Source organism: Triturus cristatus, chromosome 6 (genome assembly GCF_964204655.1).
Source record: "Triturus cristatus chromosome 6, aTriCri1.1, whole genome shotgun sequence".
Lineage (NCBI taxonomy): Eukaryota > Metazoa > Chordata > Amphibia > Caudata > Salamandridae > Triturus > Triturus cristatus.
The window spans coordinates 20,624,449-20,645,153 of record NC_140589.1 but is presented as its reverse complement, the minus strand read 5'-3'; the positions used below and the strand labels follow the sequence as shown (position 1 = coordinate 20,645,153).

At 45.7% G+C, this 20,705-nt stretch overlaps 1 protein-coding gene across 5 annotated transcripts in view; it reads right to left on the bottom strand.

The window, feature by feature from the left end:
• Positions 1 to 5,038: 5,038 nt before the first annotated feature.
• KLC4 (kinesin light chain 4) overlaps positions 5,039 to 20,705 on the bottom strand; it is a 595,564-nt gene continuing 579,897 nt past the window's right edge. For all 5 annotated transcript variants that reach the window (XM_085610149.1, XM_085610150.1, XM_085610147.1 and 2 more), the window contains exon 16: positions 5,039 to 6,228. In XM_085610149.1, the coding sequence (XP_085466275.1) occupies positions 6,139 to 6,228 (90 nt within the window). In that variant the 3' untranslated portion in view covers positions 5,039 to 6,138. The remainder of the gene's footprint in view (positions 6,229 to 20,705) is intronic.

Sequence of the window (20,705 nt, the reverse complement as noted above, 5' to 3'; positions counted from 1 at the left end):
TTACCAATGCATTCTTCTTTCAGCTAATTTCAACGTTTACGCAACACTGTAAAACTTTGTTGTATTTACCTACAGAAAATGCTACTGTGAATACTCTGAAGTACAAGAGACATATGGTTGATGAGATTGCGCCATTTCAGCTGTCTGCTACGCCCCTTCCCCTCAAGAGGTTAGCTATTTGTGCTTTCTCACGGAGGGGGGGGGGGGGGGGGGGGGTTACATTCTGGGGAGTGGGGCAGACTGTTTTCAGACTCTGTTGATCAAGACCCACAAATACTGAACACAGTGATGGATCCGAGGACATCTACAGAGCAGATCAGAGCAGAACAATGACCTGCATGGTGGTGATTTCAATGACCCTACTTTCCCTGGTTGAACATCTCCCAGCTGGCACAGGAGGATTGAATTTCTAAGCTGACACCTACATGCAACTAGAGAGCAGCTAACACCTAAGGAAGTCTACTAGCCCAGGGGTATATGATAATTGTTTAGGCTTATAAATGTTCTTTCATTGCTAGTTATACGCAGTGTACAGCTAAAGAACAAGCTTTCCCTTCCAGGCAGGGGAATCTGAGAGAAGGGGAGATTCAGGGGTGCTGTTCAAGTGTTGGGAGTCAGGGGGGCTTCTAGAGCTCACTAGTCAGTCAACGCATGGAATGTTTCTGTGCCTGGGAGCCCTTTTTATTTAATCTGAACAAACTGGGAATGTAGGGGCAGTAAACATAGAAATAATCCACGCGGGTGTGCTCTGTAGATGTCTGCAAGTTGAAGTAGAATGATTAGCCTTTATGAGATCAACTGCGTATACGGGTTATGGGAGTGCGTAAGATCACACAAGCTATAAAACGTCTTGGAGGTGGGCAGGGGTCTCAGAGGGCACTAGTAGTGCCAGCATGCACACGCATGGGCCAAAGTCTTTGCCATCAATAATGGTTTCTCTAGGTTGATGCAGATGGCAAAGGATGGACAATTTCTGGGGAGAAAGGAACATGTTTGTGAGAAACAGGTTTTGTGGTAGGCCTATGGTATAAAGAGTATCTTTAATGTTCCAAGAAGATCTTGCAAAGTAAAGAATCATTGAGCAATGGAGCCCTACCATGAACACGAGTGAGATGAACATTGGAAAACCATGCGAAGAAATGAGTAGGCCAGGTGCAACGCAGAAGAAGGAAATGGAGGCCGTGATGAGAGCAATTGAACGAGGGCTCCCTCCAAGTGGGTAAGCTGCAGGGTGTCATAGTAGATGTGAAAATGTTGGGGGGAGAGTCAGAGGGAGGATAGAGGGGATATAAAGACAATAGTAGAGGGAGGTGGGTCAACCTGCAGTGCTGGAATGTTCTACTGTAGGTGATATATATATATATATATATATATCTCTCTCCCAGAATTTTAGAGGGCAGCATAGTATTATCTATCTTGAGGTAATATCCGTCCCATGCAGAGCTATCCCAAAGCTGTAGTGTAGGTGAATATCTACCCCACCGTAGAACTGTCCCGGTGTGTAATATCTATTGCTGAACAGAGGAGGCCTAATGCTACAGTGTAGGTGTATATCTACCCACAGTAAGGCTGTCCAGGGTACGTGTCTCATATCTCTTCCTGGGCAGAGGAGTCGCAGTGCTGCAGTGTAGGCGTCTATTAATGTCTAACACGATTAGGTTGTTCTAGCCATGAAGTGTCACCGCACAGGCTTCTTAAGTCTGCGTACCACCAGAGTAGTTCCAGAGCAATAGTACAGCAGGAATTTTGTTTTTTCACACCAATGGCAGAATGGAGCTGAGTTAGCCATGGAGTGCCCTACAGGGGGCTTCTAGCATCTATTACAGAATGGAGTGTCCCAAAAATGAAATGTCTAAAGCCGGGTTCCATTGTCTGTGTATCATGAAATGGGGCTGTAGTGGTTTGTAGCGCAGGTTCCTGATGCCTCTGTATCACAGGGCGGAGCTCTGCTAGTATTGGACAGCAGATTTCTAATGTATGTATCACAGGACAGACCTATTCCACTTCATAGTGTGCGTTTCTAATGTCTGCATATCATAGAATTGTGCTGCTTTTATGTTATAGTATAGGTTTCTAATGTCTGCATATCATAGAATTGTGCTGCTTTCATATAATAGGATAGGTTTCTAATGTCTGCATATCATAGAATTGTGCTGCTTTCATATCATAGTCTAGGTTTCTAATGTCTGCATATCATAGAATTGTGCTGCTTTCATATCATAGGATAGGTTTCTAATGTCTGCATCACAGGATGGCACTGTTCTGGAAGCAGTCTAGGTTTCTAATGTCTGCATCACAGGATGGGGCTGTTCTGGAAGCAGTCTAGGTTTCTAATATCTGTATCACAGGATGGGGCTGACCTAGTATCATATTGTAGGTTTCTAATGTCTGAATATCACAGGATAGAGATGCTCTGGTATCATATTGTAGGTTTCTAATGACTGAATATCACAGGATGGGGCTGTTCTAGGTATCATACTTTAGGTTTCTAATCTCTGTATCATAGGATGGAGCTGTTCTATGTATCGTACTGTAGGTTTCTAATGTCTGAATATCACAGGATGGGGCTGTTCTAGGTATCATACTTTAGGTTTCTAATCTCTATCATAGGATGCAGCTGTTCTATGTATCGTACTGTAGGTTTCTAATGTCTCCATCACAGGATGGAGCGTTTCTATGTATCGTACTGTAGGTTTCTATTGCCTGTGTATCACAGGACGGAGCTGTTCTTGCATCTTTGTGTGGGTTTCTAACATCTGTAAATCATAGGCAGGAAATATTCTAGTATCAGAGTGTAGATTTCTAATGCTTGTATATCACAGGAAGGAGCTGTTATAGTAACAGTGTAGGTTTCTAATGTCTGTATCTCAGAATGGGGCTGATCTAGTATCATCTTGTAGGTTTCTAATGTGTGAATATCACAGGATGGAGCAGTTCTAGGTACCGTACTGTTGGTTTCTAATGCATGTTTATCACAGAATGGAACTGTTTTAATTGTAGTGTAGGTTTCTATGGCTTGCGTACCATATGATAGAGCTGCTCTTGTATCTTTGTGTGGGTTTGTAACTTCTGTAAATCATAGGCAAGAAATATTCCAGTATGGTAGTGTAGGTTTCTAGTGTTTCTATCAAAGTATGGAGCTATTCTAGTTTGGGGTATAGATTTTTAAGACTTGCGCAAACCAGGTTAGAGCTGTTCTAGTATCACTGTGCTGGTTTCTAATGTCGGTATATCACAGGATCATTAGATGTCCTAGTAACATAGGGAGATAGCTACAAAGCCATTTAGCATTTCTTAACAGACCGAATCGCTATTTTCGGTCATTAAGAAATGCAAAATGGGCTTTCTATATGTACCGAAGCGGAAACATGGTCTCAAATCGCGATTTCTACCCCATAGATATTGCAATCTGCAATTTCCAAAATAGGAAATAGCACATAGGGAAATCCTACTTGCGATTTCCTACGCACACGTACAGAGCAATTCCTTTGAAATTGTCACTTAGGAAAGGCTATCACCATCGAATCGGAGTCGATTGTACCCATGTGCAAAAGATGAAAAGGTGCCAAAAACTGCAGCTTTGGCAGTGCCATAGAGCATGTACTCGACTCTAGGGCATTTGAGCGCTTTACACGTTCAACCCTCACCTCCCCCCCCCCGTTTCCCCCCCGGGATTTAATGGGGGTCTTAGGCTCATAGGTATCATTGGTTTTGCATTTTCAAATTTGCGATTTCCTATTAGGAAACCTCACATTTGGAAATGCAAAATCACTCGTACCTATGGGCCTTAGGACTATAGGAACGAATGCTTTTGCATTACCTTATCAGCGATTTTCGAATAGCGATATCGACTCTGTAGGAAACGCTTTTAGGAAATCGCAATTTTTGTACATTCCATTTTGCATTTCCTAAATAGAGATTTCTTAGGATTCGCTATTTAGGAAATGCAAAAATTGAAGTTTCGTACATATGGGCCATAGGGTAGGTTTCGTATGTCTGTATCACAGGACAGAGCAATTCAAGTTTGTAGTGTAGGTTTCGAATGTCTGCGTACAACAGGTTAGAGCTGTATTGTGGGGGGTTTCTAATGTCTGTGCATCACAGGCTGGAGATGTTCTAGTATTGTGGCGTGGATAGTCTAATGTCTGTGTATCACAGGCTGGAGATGTTCTAGTATCGCGGCCTGGATATTCTAATGTCTGTGTATCACAGGCTGGAGGTGTTCCAGTATCGTGGCATGGATATTCTAATGTCTGTGTATCACAGGCTGGAGATGTTCTAGTATCGCGGCCTGGATATTCTAATGTCTGTGTATCACAGGCTGGAGATGTTCTAGTATCGCGGCCTGGATATTCGAATGTCTGTGTATCACAGGCTGGAGATGTTCTAGTATCGCGGACTGGATATTCTAATGTCTGTGTATCAAAGGCTGGAGATGTTCCAGTATCGTGGCGTGGATATTCTAATGTCTGTGTATCACAGGCTGGAGATGTTGTAGTATCGTGGCGTGGATATTCTAATGTCTGTGTATCACAGGCTGGAGATGTTCTAGTATTGTGGCGTGGATATTCTAATGTCTGTGTATCACAGGCTGGAGGTGTTCTAGCATTGTGGCGTGGATATTCTAATGTCTGTGTATCACAGGCTGGAGATGTTATAGTATCGTGGAGTGGATATTCTAATGTCTGTATATCACAGGCTGGAGATGTTCTAGTATCGCGGCCTGGATAGTCTAATGTCTGTGTATCACAGGCTGCAGATGTTCTAGTATCGTGGCGTGGATATTCTAATGTCTGTTTATCACAGGCTGGAGGTGTTCCAGTATCGCGGCCTGGATATTCTAATGTCTGTGTATCACAGGCTGGAGATGTTCTAGTATCGTGGCGTGGATATTCTAATGTCTGTGTATCACAGGCTGGAGATGTTCTAGTATTGTGGCGTGGATAGTCTAATGTCTGTGTATCACAGGCTGGAGATGTTCTAGTATTGTGGCGTGGATAGTCTAATGTCTGTGTATCACAGGCTGGAGATGTTCTAGTATTGTGGCGTGGATAGTCTAATGTCTGTGTATCACAGGCTGGAGATGTTCTAGTATCGTGGCGTGGATATTCTAATGTCTGTATCACAGGCTGGAGATGTTCTAGTATCGTGGCGTGGATATTCGAATGTCTGTGTATCACATGCTGGAGATGTTCTAGTATTGTGGCGTGGATAGTCTAATGTCTGTGTATCACAGGCTGGAGGTGTTCCAGTATCGTGGCGTGGATATTCTAATGTCTGTGTATCACAGGCTGGAGATGTTCTAGTATCGCGGCCTGGATATTCTAATGTCTGTGTATCACAGGCTGGAGATGTTCTAGTATCGTGGCGTGGATAGTCTAATGTCTGTGTATCACAGGCTGGAGATGTTCTAGTATTGTGGCGTGGATAGTCTAATGTCTTTGTATCACAGGCTGGAGGTGTTCCAGTATCGTGGCGTGGATATTCTAATGTCTGTGTATCACAGGCTGGAGATGTTCTAGTATCGCGGCCTGGATAGTCTAATGTCTGTGTATCACAGGCTGGAGGTGTTCCAGTATCGTGGCGTGGATATTCTAATGTCGTAATTAGCAGAGCGAGTAGTCCCAGTGCTGAAGTAGGATAGTGATGTCATTTACAGTAATGGAGTGCCTTACTTTATATTTACAGTATCTTCAGCAGCAGATTGGTAGGGTGAGGGATTCATTGTTCATGCATTAGTGCGCTGTAGTGTAGGCTCGAATACAGACAGCAGGATTCAGTAAAGTATCACACGATGGAGTACCCCAGTGCTGGCGTGTTTCTAAGCAGGTTTCTAATGTCCGAGTATTATACGAAGGAGCTATCCCGCTCCTGACGCTTTAAAGGGAGATTCTTCTCCTAGTCCCTGGTATCATTGGCTGAAGTACCACTGATAAATGCCCACTTTCAGTTAACAGCACTCCTGATTGGTTCCTGCTAGTGCCAATCAGTGAAGGCCAAACTACTTTCACCCTAATGGCAATGACACAAAATGTTGAAATGTACTGATCCTGCACAAGCTGCCGTCATGGGTGCAGGGTAGTGGCAGTGCCCGTCTCTACGAATGCCCTCAAACGAGTTGCGGCAGTACCCCTCTGTCTACTTGGAGGACAACGGTGAGGTGCCGGAGGACAGGTTGATAGTGCTGGCACTCAGGCCCCTGGACTCCGCCAGCATACTTCGAGATCCCTGAAAGAGAACACAAAGCCTGCTGTGAGGTTGCAGCATAACCTTCAACACACATTTACCAACAAAGAGGCTCCTGCCCTGCACACGCCCTATAACCAAAATATACACAGAAGGTATCGGGACCCATCAGGAAAAGCAAACTCACGCACTTTTTGTCATTTGATGTCACTATTCTTAGACGACAAACGTGCAGCGTCTCATTCTCATTGAATCTCAATTGATCGACTGAATGCACTGAGGCAAACTGAGTGCTGGGATCTGAGGCAGTGTGCGCCACCCTCCGTTTGTTTGATGAGCTCCTTGAGCGAATCAGCTGACGAGCGCTGGCTGATGCACTTGCACCCAGTGAGTGGTACAGAGGCGTAAGAAAACCCTGAGCAGCATTCTGGCACCCCCAAAATCAAAAAGAGCTGCTCTCTACTGAAGAACAACTATCCTGAAACACATATCTAGAGATACACAGCACTGGCTGCACCAACAAGGGTGAAAAACTAAAGACTGTCACTGAAGTAAGTGTTATCATGCACTGCACTTACCATTATGCACTGGGCTGAACTGAGTGCTGGGATGTGAGGCAGTGAGCTCCCATCCTCCTCTGTGTCGAATAAAGGAGGTACATTCACAGACTACATCACCACATTGATTCATTCAAAAATGTATAACAGCACCAGTGGATATGACTGTTTTACTTCCAGTTTATAGCAAGAATATTGTTCATAAAACGACATTATTAACGAAAAGTACCCTTCTGCATGCTTAATAATATATATAGTTTGCTGACAGCTAAAATCTTGAGTAGCAGTTTCAAACTAAATGAGTAAAATGTATGTCATTTAAACAAAATAACTGTCCAAAGTTTTTTTTTAAATCTATATTTTTTCAGTTTTAAAGGACAACAGACAGCAATACAGGCAGCATTATACATGATGCACGGCAGGTCATGGTGGGAAGAACGATAGTTCAAATTACAAATGCTTGGGCGGCCTTTATCCATCCCTCTATGTTGCAAGGCTACACACCAAACAGGCAGTGTGGATACCCTCGCATCGCTGCTGTTAAACCTCCCGCCACCTGGATTCATGTCAACCACACTCACACCTGTGTCATGGGCTGTCAGCGGACTCTGTCTTTGCGCGGATCTAAAAGGTGTCGCACACATCCCTCGATACCAGGATGTCATTCTCCAGTTTATCATCACGCCGACTCAGCTTCATGTGCACCTCTTCAGCCAGTGCCCACTCCTGTACATCCCTGTGCCACTGTTCGACTGCAAGGGTATGCTGGCCCATCCAAGTGACGGCTAATCTACGCCTGGTCAAAACTAGCGCCGGTTGCAGGAATTTGTAGGGCATCTTATGGCCTTCGGTCTCTTAACATAGCCCAGCAAGCAGTGTAATGGTATATGATCAATTCGTATGTGCGTGGACCACTAGAGGTAGTCACTACCTGTGCCCAGAAGTCCTGCACCATCTGGCATCTTCGTGCCAGGTGCATGAAGTCTACTCTGTTGGCGATGCAGAGCGGGCAACTTTCGGGTCAGGTGGGGGATTTGCAGTGGAGACTCTCAGGAGTCTTATACGTAAATTGTAGTGCACCAGCTTAAAGCGGGCTTTGCAAGTCACCGTGTGTGTGATACCTGTCTATACACTGTCATCCAACGGAGAGTCCAGGTTCGACTCCCACGCAGCACGCGCCCTGGGTGGTGGACCTGTCGCATCCTCTCTCACCGCCTTATAGAGATGTGTGATCAGCTGTCTACCCATGCCGCAGTGTACACGTGGACTGGGATGCAGCAGGGAATGAGGGCCAGGTCAATTTGGCTACCTCAGCTACTCCAGCGTGATGGAGGAAATGCCCTGGTCCTAGAATAAAGTCTTCACAGGCTTCTTCAAATATGATGCACAACTCACCAGGATACAGGTCCCTACAGAGCCACCAGCTCTGAACATCCAATGTGTGTGGTTGCCGGGTCAAGTTGAGTCAATACCGTCCCTCTATGAGAGGTCTCACCAGCTCCATTCCGCCCCTACAAATGCATCAATGGCCTTCCTTGTCGTCAGGGCTCATACTATGGTATCACCATCACCACTGCCACCGCCTACGTGGCATCACCCTAATCAGGATCGAGCTGGCCCTAGTAGGAGCTAGAGCGGTTCAGGGCGCGCTCCCAGATGTTGCGGCATGCGTGCGGAGGAGTGGTCATCCAACAGTCCAGGGCGCGTCCACAGTGATCAGGGCATCCCCGACGCACATGTGCATCCTCAGTCCCAGACAAGGTGGCGGTGGGTGCCTGCACCAGAGAACCCCTCCACCCGCTTGTACGTCAGAGGGCATAATTAAATGCTGTTAGCATGAGCTGAAGCCATCTTGTTTGCAGCATCCATTTTGTTAGCCTTGTGACACTTCCGTCTTCATTGCTTGCTTTTCTATTCTGCTGGAGTCATCAGCTTTAGTTAACTCCTTCTATTCTTCGCTCAAGCAATGTATATGTGCTAAGAAAAGGCCTGTAGCTGTTAGAATGCACCTGACTAAACACATAACTGCCAACTGTGTCTTGCAACTGTAAGCAGTTCTGTTCCCCTTCCCACTTTGCTAACTAAGTGATTTCCCATCTGTCCATGTTTGGCTGTAACTATTCCTGTGTATGCTTGTACCTTCTATTTGTAACTACATGCTTACTCTGCAACAAAGGGTGTATATAAGCACCATGGTCTCTGTATTCCATGCACTACCTCCTGCATCACTTGAGGGTGTTGTATTGACGTAGTCCCATTCATGAGTGATTAATAAACTTGTTATTTGAATTCCAGCTTCAGTGCCAATCTCTATTTTGTTGGTTTAAGGACCCGTGCACATAGAAGGGTGACCCCTGCACCGGTGTGCCCCTTAAAAGGCACATGTCCACAGTTTGGCGCCCGACTCGTGGGGCTCATTGGAGACGCGGCTGCCCGAAGGAGTGGTCTTGACGGAAGAACAGAACCTTGCTGAGGAGACGTCCTGCATGAGGAGACCCTTGTCTTTGCAGACTGAAGCGACTTTTCTGGTTTTCTTGATTTGACCCTTCAGGTGGTGGCCGGTCTCGACTGAGACTTCCTTTGGCGCAAGTTTTGCAGTGACCATTAGGTCGACCAAGAGATTGGCAGTTGGAGGCTATTGTTTGGTAAGGTCGCTGAATCGGCACTCCTGATTTTGGATTTGCTTGGCCAAGATTCTGGTTTTGCTTATCTTTTTATCTCTTGCAAAAGATAAAGGCAGGTAATGTGGAGATTCTTCTCTACTTTTACATATCTCGGATAAGTAATATTTTACAAAATTTGGTAGCATGCTTGCTCCTAGCACACTCCTTAGGTTGTGTTGCTGTCTTGGTGGTACCAAAATGGATTTAGAAAGAAATCAGCCGGCTCTCCCAGAGGGGACACCTAATAGGCATATGTACATTAAATACGGTATTTCTTCCATAATGTATAGTACACTGTGTTATGGCGATTGATAGAGCGCGCGATTACCAAGAAGGTGCCCTGGCGCTTATCCACTCCTCCCATGACCGGTCAGGCAGAGGAAATTAGTTCACGAACAGCCAGGTCTTCAGCGACTTTCTAAAGCACAACAGGTTATCAATACGTCGCAGGTGGAGAGGCAGCTTATTCCATAGTTTGGCAGCACCAAAGGAAAAGCTGGGCCCGCCCCAGCGGGCCTTTTTTATCCAGGGGACAGTGATCAGTTTAGCATCAGATGATCGAAGCCGACGCGGAGGGGAATACCATTTATTATTATTATTATTATTATGTGTGTTCTTGTATAGCGCTCAACTTACCCTTGGGCATCTTGGCGCTTGCATTGGGAACCCGTCCTGGTTTTTCCCTGTGAGATAACCCGTACTGGGCATCCCCAAGGTGAAAGCCAGGCATCCCGCCGCGGGGGGGGCCATTGTGGAGATTAAGCAAGCTTGTTGCCCAGAGCTGCATAGTGTTAACTAGTGCTTAGAGTGGGCACCGAAGCGAGAATTATCGAGTCCGTGGACAATTGGGCTCCGGACCCTGCCGCGTCAAGAATTGAACCCTGGTCCCGGGTCTGACCTCTGCTTCAGGGTATGCCTCCTCTAACCAGTGAGCTACACATTTAAATTGTATTATTAAAAAATCTGAGCCTTCCTCATGCAAGGCTTTAAAAACCAGGCACAGTGCTTTGAACTGGACCCTGTTTTTAACTGGAAGCCAGTGCAGATCTTGAATAGCCTTCGAAATAGGAGCACATTTGGGGGTGCCTGTCAAAAGTCTAGCAGCAGCATTTTGCAGCAGCTGCAGTCTATGCAACAGATTTTGCTGTAGATTAAGGTACAGACTGTTGCAGTAATCTAATCTGGATAATACCAGGGCCGTAACCACCGTTTTACGGCATTCAAGTGGGAGCAGAATCAAGATTTTTTTCAGAATTCTCAGCACGTACCCTGCTTTGGAGGCTACCGCTTTAACCTGGGCGGCCATGGAAAGTTTGGCATCCACCACAATCCCGAGATTTTTTACCTTCTTAACCGGGATGGGGAGAGCCCCCAAGGCCGGCGGCCACCATGAGAGCGTCCAGAAATTGGGGTTGTTCCCAAACAGCATGACCTCGGTTTTATTTGAGTTCAGCCTGAGCCAATTACTGGCCATCCAGTGCCCCACTTCCATCATACAAGACTGAAAATTGAAATCCAACCCCTTCTCCAGACCTGGAAGTAGGGACACTACGATTTGTGTGTCATCCGAGTACGATGTGACGCTGAACCCATAGTATCTGATAATAGGAGCAAGGGAAGTAACATAAACGTTAAAAATGGTGGGACTTAATGAAGACCCCTGCGGAACCCCACAAGGTAGGGAGAAGGGTTGAGAGGAAAAATTACCCAGAGCAACTATTTGGCTACGGTCAGAGAGAAAAGAGTAGAGCAGATCCCATGCCTTCCGCCGAATCCCACCTTTCCTTAAACGATCCATCAGCAGCCCATGATGGACCGTATCGAACGCAGCCGATAGGTCCAGAAGGATCAGAGCAGCTCTGCCTCCCTGATGCACTGCCGACCTAATTTCCTCCGTGGCATTGATCAGGGCAGATTCAGTGCTATGTCCTTCCCTGAAGCCGTACTGAGATGAGTCAAGCAAGAGGGAATTCTTCAGGAAGGCACTGAGTTGTTTATTCATTGCCTTTTCAACCAGCTTAGCTGGGAGAGGCAGGCGGGAAATGGGCCGGAAATTGTTTGGATCCAAAGGGTCCAGACTAGGTTTTTTTAGTAACGGTAGGATGGAGGCCTCCTTCCATATCTTTGGGAATTGACCTCCTTCAAACATCTTATTAAAAATGGGGGTGAGATAGCAGGCAATTGGGACCGGGGCCAATTTGATGATTTTCAAAGGACAGGGATCCAGGGGGGAGCAGGATTTAGCATTGGCTAGTAATTCCGATGTGTCCTGCAGGGTTAAAGACCTGAAAGACTCCAGGGTTCCAGCCGGCATGACCCTGTCTCCCCCTTCCGACTCAGTCTCCCGTCCCGTCCTTATCGAATCACAACGGCTAGTGAAGATATTATTAACTTTAGTTTGAAAAAATAAAGCAATCTGTTCACGGAGCTCTGTGCTAGACTGGACGGGGGCTGATCTGACAGAGGACAAATTGGTAATTGTGTAAGAAAGCTCTTCGGCCGAATTTTTTGCCGTCTCAATTTGAGCTGCATAAAACTTCTGTTTAGCCAAACGCAACATTTGTTTATACGTGACCATGCTAGTTTGATATATCGCCTTTTCCTTGTCAAAATAGCCCTTCCTCCAGTTCCGTTCCAGTCTTTTACATATGCATTTTTGCAATTTTAGTTCCTTCGAGTACCAAGGGGCTGAAGGTACAATTCTTCTAGGTACGAGCAATTTAGGAGGTGCAAGGTCTTTACATGCCTGCCTAAGCCATCTAGTATACGAGGAGGCAGCCTCCTCCATACCACCGGAAATGGGCGTCATAGAAGCTGTTAATACCATAGACAGGGTCTCCGCTTCTACCCTATTCCACGCTCTGATTTCCACCTGCTCACGTGGGTCCCTCCCTTTGGGCTTGTGGGGTTTGACAGCAAGGTTGAACAAAACCCCAGAATGATCTGATCAAGCCAAAGGCAAAAGGCCCGTGAAGGATAGCTCAGGAAGGTTTGAAAAAACCCCGTCCAAAGTATGCCCCACTGTGGAACAAATATACGAAAAAGGATCCTGATTTAAGTTGGCCTGTGAATGGGTCATTTGATTTTAAAAAGATTCAGTATGTAGAGCAGTGTTTGTTTAAGTGTAAGAGTCGACAAGATATGTTTGATTGTGTACAAATGTGGGAGAAAGAAGCGCATGAGAGAGTGAGGAAAGAAGAAGCTATAGCAGAAAAAGAACAGCGAAAAACGATATTAAAAAAGGGTTGGAATTAAAAAATAAGGATATGAAGGAAATAAAAGACAAAGAAGATAGGGAGCGTCGTTTAGAGGTAACTGGCCTGTGGCGCCCCATTTATCCAATACTTAATAAACCTCAGGATGACTCCATTTTGTTAGATCGACCTCCTTCCCGTATAAATTTCCCTCTGCCCCGGAGGATGACCTTTCTGAAGAACACCTTTCTTCAGATGATAAAGACTTAAATAAGCGAGATGGGCGGCAGACTCGCTTCACTTTGACTGTTGATGAAAAAGCCACTATCAGATCCCCTGCTCGCAAAGAAGCTCGTGGGACTACTTCTGCGCCAGACCTTGTAGCGATGGTTCAGCAGTGGAAGGATTAAGAGCAGTTGTATTTTGCAGAGAAGTTTACCTGGGAGGTAATACTTGGTTTTAGAAACGTTTCTAAAGACTTAGAGTCCACCGATATCAATTCTGATTATAAACAATTAAATGATGGAACTTTTCTTTTTTCAAATATACCCGATTTAATTAAGCGAGTAGTTAAATTAAGACATGATACACTACGTTTAAAATCAGCTGGTAAAGTTAAAACTGCACAAACAGTTCAGACCCCAGTGCAGAAAGAAGACGTTTTGGGGACAAACAATGACCCTAGTGATACTGTGGTTACTGTAAAACCGATGCGTGAAGCTGCGCCTTTGTATGTTCCTCCGAAGGGTGCAGGAACAAGTGCCGATAAAGATTCAGATGATGCAAAGGGATATTTTGTCTATAATTGGGTCTATACTCCCTGGAGTAGAGCAGATGTTATGGCTCTTAAAGCTGCTTTGTCTGATCCACGGAAAAATCCGTCTGCTTTTTATGAAGAAGAGGAAGGAGCTATTAGCTCCTGAACTATGACTCTGCCAGATATTGACATGTTTTTTGGACTTATTTTGCCCCCTGATATGTGGAGAACAATTAGGAAAATAGATGATAATGTAGCCTATGGTGATACTTGGGTGCATTTAGAAGAAATAGATGCGGCTAGAGAGCCTGCGCAGAAACCACAACAGGAGATATTAGATCTTCCTAAAGCTATTGTGACTAAATAGGAAACTCTTATACTTCATAAAAAAAATAGATTGAAATATGTTAGCGTCTTCTAAACAGAAAGCGGATGAGTCCGTTTCTGATTTCTTTACACGATTTGAAGAGACATTCCATAACTCTAGTGGACAGTCATTGACAGATGACACGGGTAAGCATCTGCTTGTTGACAAATTTGTCGCTAACATGTTGCCAGAAATAGCTAGTTGCCTAAAGGCCAGCGAGAGTTCATGGACTACGTCTTCCCCAGTCTCCCTTTTGACTATGGCCCAGTATTATGAGCGTCAGGAATTAGAAGCAAAAGGCAAAGAGGATAAGAAGGGTAAGGACTTAAAGACGAAAGTTATGTTGGCTCAAGTATATGGTCCACCATTTAGAGGTGGTGGTAGAGGCGGACGTGCAGTATATACACTTGGTGTACCCCCTTTCTCTCAATCAACTTTGTCTTCTGATCAGTGTGCTTATTGTAAAGAGATTGGACATTGGCGTCTTGAGTGTCCCCTATTGCGAGGTCAGCAGTATCAACGGGGTAGAGGAAGCATGAGAGGACGCCCAGGGAATTCAGGAAATAAGGGAGGAATAGGAACTCGTCCCAGGTTTGAAGCAGTTGAACATGGGCCACATTATTCTAATACTTTGTGATAGACTAAATCAATATCAAATGTCAGATTATTCGGCTGAGGTCTTGGGGATTCTGATTATGCATAGGAATGCCTAGGATGGGGTAAGGAACCGGTTGAGGTCCCAGTAGATCAGAAAGGTCCTTATGTTGCTGCAAATGTATTGGGCTCCACTGATCGGTTTCTGGTTGATACAGGAGCTACTCATAGTGCTCTGTCTAAAGAATTGGTTCCTAGGGCTCTCCTGTCTGGCACAATGATAACATCGATAGGGTTTGACGGGACACCTACACTTAGCCCACTGTCACAGTCACTTGCATTTAGTCTTGATAAATTCACTGCAGCATGTTCATTTCTGCTTTCCCCTAACACGCCTGATAAATTGCGGGTATCGATATGCTTAAACATTTCTGTGCTACAATACGTTGTTCCCCAGAAGTGGTGCGTGTTATTTTAAATGATAACTATCCAATGGTTGAGAGGTCTTGTCTCAAAGAGGATGTTGCTCTGGCATCGTTACCTAGTACTTTGTGGGCTACATCAGATACCGATGTGGGACACATGGTTATTCCACCAGTACATATTCAAGTGAAGGAAGGTGCTTCGTTGCCTCGACTGCCACAATATAAAATATCTCGGGAAGGCGAAGAAGCATTGACGCACATTGTTCAGGATTTGATAAAGGTGGGGGTTGTGGAAGAAGTCCCTTATAACATTTGTAATAGCCCTATCCTTCCTATTTTGAAAAGAGACACTGACACTAAAATTTACAGATTCATTATTGATTTACGAGAGGTTAATACAAATATGGTGTACCAATACCCGGTAGTCTTTGACATCACAACACTCCTTACTATGGTTCCTCCTACTGCCACTACATTTAGTGTAATTGATTTAAAGAATGCATTTTTTTCTATACCTATTCACCCTGATAGCCGTTATTTGTTCGGCTTCACTTAGAATAATAGATCATACAGATTCTGTAGAGCTCCACAAGGGTATACAGAGAGTCCTAGCATTTATAGTCCGGCATTGAAAAGGCGGCTTGATTCTTTTCCTGTACTGAAAGGGGTGGCTCTTATTCAATATGTCGATTACATCTTGTTGGCTGCCGATAAACCTGAACAGTGTAAAGAAGGAACACTGTCACTATTATCATTCCTTGCCTCTCATCATTACAAAGTCTCTCGGAAGAAATTGCAATTTTGTAGACAGCAGGTTACCTATTTAGGTCACCTCCTGTCTAGGAAGGGACGTGCACTCACACCAGATCGCATTCAAGCTATTTTAGACACGCCTGTGCCCCGTACTCAGAAGGATGTTCATGCACCGATTGGCCTTACTTCTTTCTGTAGGCAGTGGATCCCTAGCTTTTCATACATTATTAAACCCTTGTTGGCCCTTTTGACTAAAGACACTCCGATGCCTCTCCCATGGACCACTGAATGCCAGAGTGTCTTCCAACAGCTACGTCAAGCTCTTTGTTCTGCACCTGTATTAGGAACTCCAGACTACACTAAGACTTTCACACTCTATGTACACGAGAGGGAAGGTTGTGCCCTCTAGGTTTTAACACAGACACACAGTGATAAACAACGTCCTTGTGCATATTTCTCAGCTGTCCTTGATCCAGTTGCTCGCGCACTGCCTGGTTGTTTCCGAGCGGTAGCAGCAGCGGCTGTGTCCATACGTCAGAGCGAGGGAATAGTTTTGGCACATAGATTGTTTGTGTTAGTACCTCATTCAGTTTGCTAAATCAAACCAAGACACAGCATCCGACTAGTGCTCGCTTGACAGGATATGAATTGACACTTTTGGCCCCTCATATCATGTTGAAAAGATGTTTGACTCTGAATCCTGCTATATTATTGCCACTTCCAGCTTCCCAGTCTCAGCCACAAGAACTACATGACTGTATATCCCTTACTGAAGAACACACTAAGGGTCGTGTTGACCTACAAGATACACCTTTTTCTAGTGTTGATGGGGAATTGTGGGTTGATGAATCCTGCCTGATGGCACTACATCTGCTGATTATGCAATTACAACACTTCAGACAGTAGTTGAGACAGCTCTTATCCCACAGAAGTCAGCTCAAGCAGCTGAGCTGATAGCACTGACAAGAGCATGTGAGCTTAGTACAGAGCTGCTGGTTAACATTTACACTGATAGCCAATACGCCTTCGGCGTGGCTCATAACTTCGAGCAGTTATGGAAAGAAAGAGGCTTTCTCACTTCACATGGGACACAAATAGTGCATGGGAGAATTAGTACATAATCTCCTTACCGCCTTGACCTATCCTAAGAAAGTAGCAATTGGTAAATGTAGCACACAAGAAAGTGACCGATAAAATAGGGGCAGGCAATGCCTTTGCAGATCACACAGCTCGAGAGACTGCAATGCAGCGAAGTACCACATCAATGAATGTAGTTAAATCACGGGCTGAAAGTTGGCATGATGCCAGGCAAGAAGTGCTGGACATGCAACAATCTGCTTCTGTTGAAGAATTAGACAGAATGGCCTAAGGAGGGAGCATTGGTTGATGAGGGCTGTTGGAGGAATAAAGAAATGACAAAATGGAAGTAACCCACAGCCTATTTACTTCCTATGATTCACATGGCACATGGGCCGGCACATGTTGGAGCATCCTCAATGGCAAAGCAACTTATGCAAATTTGGGATCATCCAGAGATTGTCGGAACGGCTAAGAAAATAGTCCAGTCCTGTCTGATCTGTCTCCAGTATAATCCTGGAAAAGGGACACAAACTCCAACAAGAGGGTTTGCAATACCTACTGCACCTTTTGAGGTCCTGCAAATGGATTACATCCAGCTTGAGCGCTGTAACAACCTGAAGTATGTCTTGGTAGTGGCTTGTGCCTTTAATAAATGGGTGGGGGCATACGCTATGAAAGATAATACAGCTCTTACTAAAGCAAAGGTGCTCCTAAAGGAGTTCTTTCCCGATTCAGCATTTGCCGAGTTTTGTGGAGTGACAATGGACCCCATTTTATTGGGCATGTTGTTGACAATTAAGCAGAAGTTTCATGCTGCTTTTCACCCACAATCAGCAGGGCTAGTGGAACTTACGACTCTACCCTAAAATTAAAATTGGCCAAGATACAGGCTTCCAATCTTTGAAATGGCATGATGCACTGCCTTTAGCATTGCTATCCATTAGATCAGTACCACATACATGATCTGGCCTCACACCATATGAGGTGGTTTTCGGAAGGTCAATGAATATTTGGGGAGTTCCTAAGGCACGCCCTGTACATTCATGAGTGATTAATAAACTTGTTATTTGAATCCCAGCTTTAGTGCCAATCTCTATTTTGTTGGTTTAAGGACCCGTGGACAGAGAAGGGTGACCCCTGCATCGGTGTGCCCCTTAAAAGGCACATTTTCACAAGACTGTAGCTGATGCGGCCACTCCGGGGCACCAGGGCAGCCAGGAGTCACCCACCTAGGGAAAGATGGAGTTTCAGTACACCCACCAAGGTCCAAGCAGAGGATGTGACTGGACCCAGATAGAGGCGAACCACCATGCTGCGCCGTCAGGTGTACGCTTCCAAGCACTTTCAGGGAGGGCGCACCAACACTGCATCGGCTGCTCCTCAAGTACATCCAGCACTCCCCGCACACCATGATGTAAACAAGTGTAGTCTGCTCCGTGAGCCTGGGGGCAGAAGGGGGACAAACAATGTGGCGCAATCCATAGAACTGCGCTAGTTACCATGTGTGGAAGTCTGTTGCTGGGTTGTGGTCCCACCCTCTGTCAAGGCGCCCACACTGTTCACTACTTCAACTTGACCCAAGCAGGACTGCGTCAATGATGGAGGTGGCACTGCATAGTCACACAGGCGGGAATGGAGCATTCAATTAGTGTGCACCCCAGGCCCATCTGGTACATGTTTCAGCCGGGGGGAGGGTGTGCAATCACTGACAACTTCTTGGGTTCCTCACCGATCAATAGTATGCCAACAAGTCAAACCGACAATGTGTTGTCCCACACGGCTGTTCCTCAAACCGCTGCGGGTGGTTCTCCCCAGCAGCCGCAGCATAGGGCCTCTTTGGTGTACTGTGCGGCGATGCAGGCAGGCCCACGGAGCCCCCGTGGGAGATGACTGGCACCCCTGCAACGGGGGCCCCCTCTCTGGCTGTTGCTATGTGGGTCACTCTGCAGGCGAGGTAGGGTACCTACTCCAGACCCCCTCACCTCCTAGTTCAGCTCCAGCTGGGCCTCCGAGGCAGCTACAGGGACAAGCAAGGCATTGTCTGGGCCTCATACAGGTGCAGGCCTTAATTGTTCAAGCCTGCCCGGCCCGCTCCACTCACTCGGTCTGGGACTCTCGTAGGCAGTCGTTTCTCAGATACCCGCAGCATTCGGGCACCGCGCGCCGTCTGCCTTACCGGGATGGCTTCCTTAGGCTACCTTAGAGTTGGATTATGCAGTATTTATTAGGATTTTGGCGAACACCTGGCCGGGAGCTCAGAGGTTCATGTTCTGTCGGCCATGTTGCTTGGCCCCCTCAAATAACTGTATAAAGTCAGGGCCTCTGTGCAGAGGAAGCAACAAGGTACTTAAGTAGCAGGATTAAGAACAGAGAGGAGTTTGTCTCTTTCGGTTGTCCATTATTACATTTGAAATCATTACATATTTTGGTTATGGAAATGATGCATTTAAATAGGCATTACCTTGTGATTTAAAGATGTATTAGATTTACAAGTTTTTATTGAAATAATAAAAAAGCCTTCAGATAAACAGGATGGTTCACACACACTCTAAATGTGCTCATATCCAGATGATCAAATAAAATAAGAAATATATTTGTTAATAAGCTGGCATTTGAAGAAATGAATCGGAGTGCAAAACTCACATAGCCTTACAAGTAGAATCAGTAAAATTACAAATAGTCATGAGAGCATAAACAGCTGTGATAGTAGTAGGTGTTATCAGTCGTATAGGTAAATGATACAGCACTTGAAGCGGAATTAGTAACAGACGGTTGTCTATGTAGCACTCCCACTATTATTACCAAGGGTATCTTACATTAAATACATTTGTAAAGAACGCTAATCAACCCCGAGGCATATCTAGGGCTTTGCCGGTGGGTAGGCAGGTTTCCCCTCTGTAGGATTATTCAGAGAGCCTGGTCTTCTACTTTTTGCGAAATTCGAAAAGCGTTGAAGAAGCTCTGATGTGTTGTGGAGGGTTGTACCATGCCTCGGAAGAGATGTACAAGGCACGGCCTCTAGCTTTTTTGTTGGGAGTGTGGGATATGTGTACTAGTGAGAGTTCGGCTTAGCGAAGGGGGAGTGTAGGTGTACTGGCTGTTGAGGAAGACAGGGCCAGTGTTGTCAAATGCCTTGTAAGTGTGTGTAAGGAGTCTGAACTGGTTGGCTTTGTGATGGGGAAGCCAGTGAAGTTTCCTGAGGTGTGGGTGATGTGGGTGCAGCGAGGTAGGTTCAGGGGGAGTCTTGCTGAGTCATTTAGGAGCCTGGTCAGGAATTTCTTGGGGACTCCTGAGCAGTGTATGTTGCCGTAGTCAAGTCTGCTGGTGATGAGGGCCCATGTGACAGATTTCCAGTGTTTTCTGGGAGCCCTTTGAAGATCTTTTTGTAGCATTTTCAGGTTGTAGAAGCCTGAGGAGGTCACCGCGTTGACTTGTGCTGTCAGGTCAATAAGGGATAATTTCCTACAATTCTGGCATAGGTGGTGGGGTGGGTGTGGGGCCGAGGCCTGGGGTCCACCAGGTGGAGCCCTAAGCTGGGGTCTTCCATCTCTGTGATGAGTTTCCAGCATTTGGATTTCATCCAGGAAGCCCTGTGGTCATGCAAGTGGAGATGTTGGTTTTTGTTGTGGGGGGGCTCATCTGACAGGAACCCCATATGTGGGAATAGTCAGTATAGAAAACTATGTAGATGCTGTGTGATCTGATGCGGTCTGCCAGCGGGGTCATGTAGATGTTGAATAGGGTTGGGCTGAGAGAAGAGCCTTGGGGGACTCTGTAGATAAGGTTCTTGGGTCCAGACGTGCCTTGGGGCACTCTGGAGATGAGGTTCTTGGCGTCAGACGTGCCTTGGGGCACTCTGTAGATAAGGTTCTTGGCGTCAGACGTGCCTTGGGGGACTCTGGAGATGAGGTTCTTGGGTTCCGACATGTAAAGTGACAGGCTCACTTTTTGTGTTCTTCCAGTATACTTCCAACAGGACACTTAGTAGTACAACTAATATAGGTGCAGTAAAAGTGGCACCAATAGCAGTTGTAACAGCAGAACTCACCATATGGTGGTTCCAACCATATTCGTTTGAGTTCTTCTAGACGGAGTAGTGATACGAGCAGTTATCACAAGTGATAGCGTT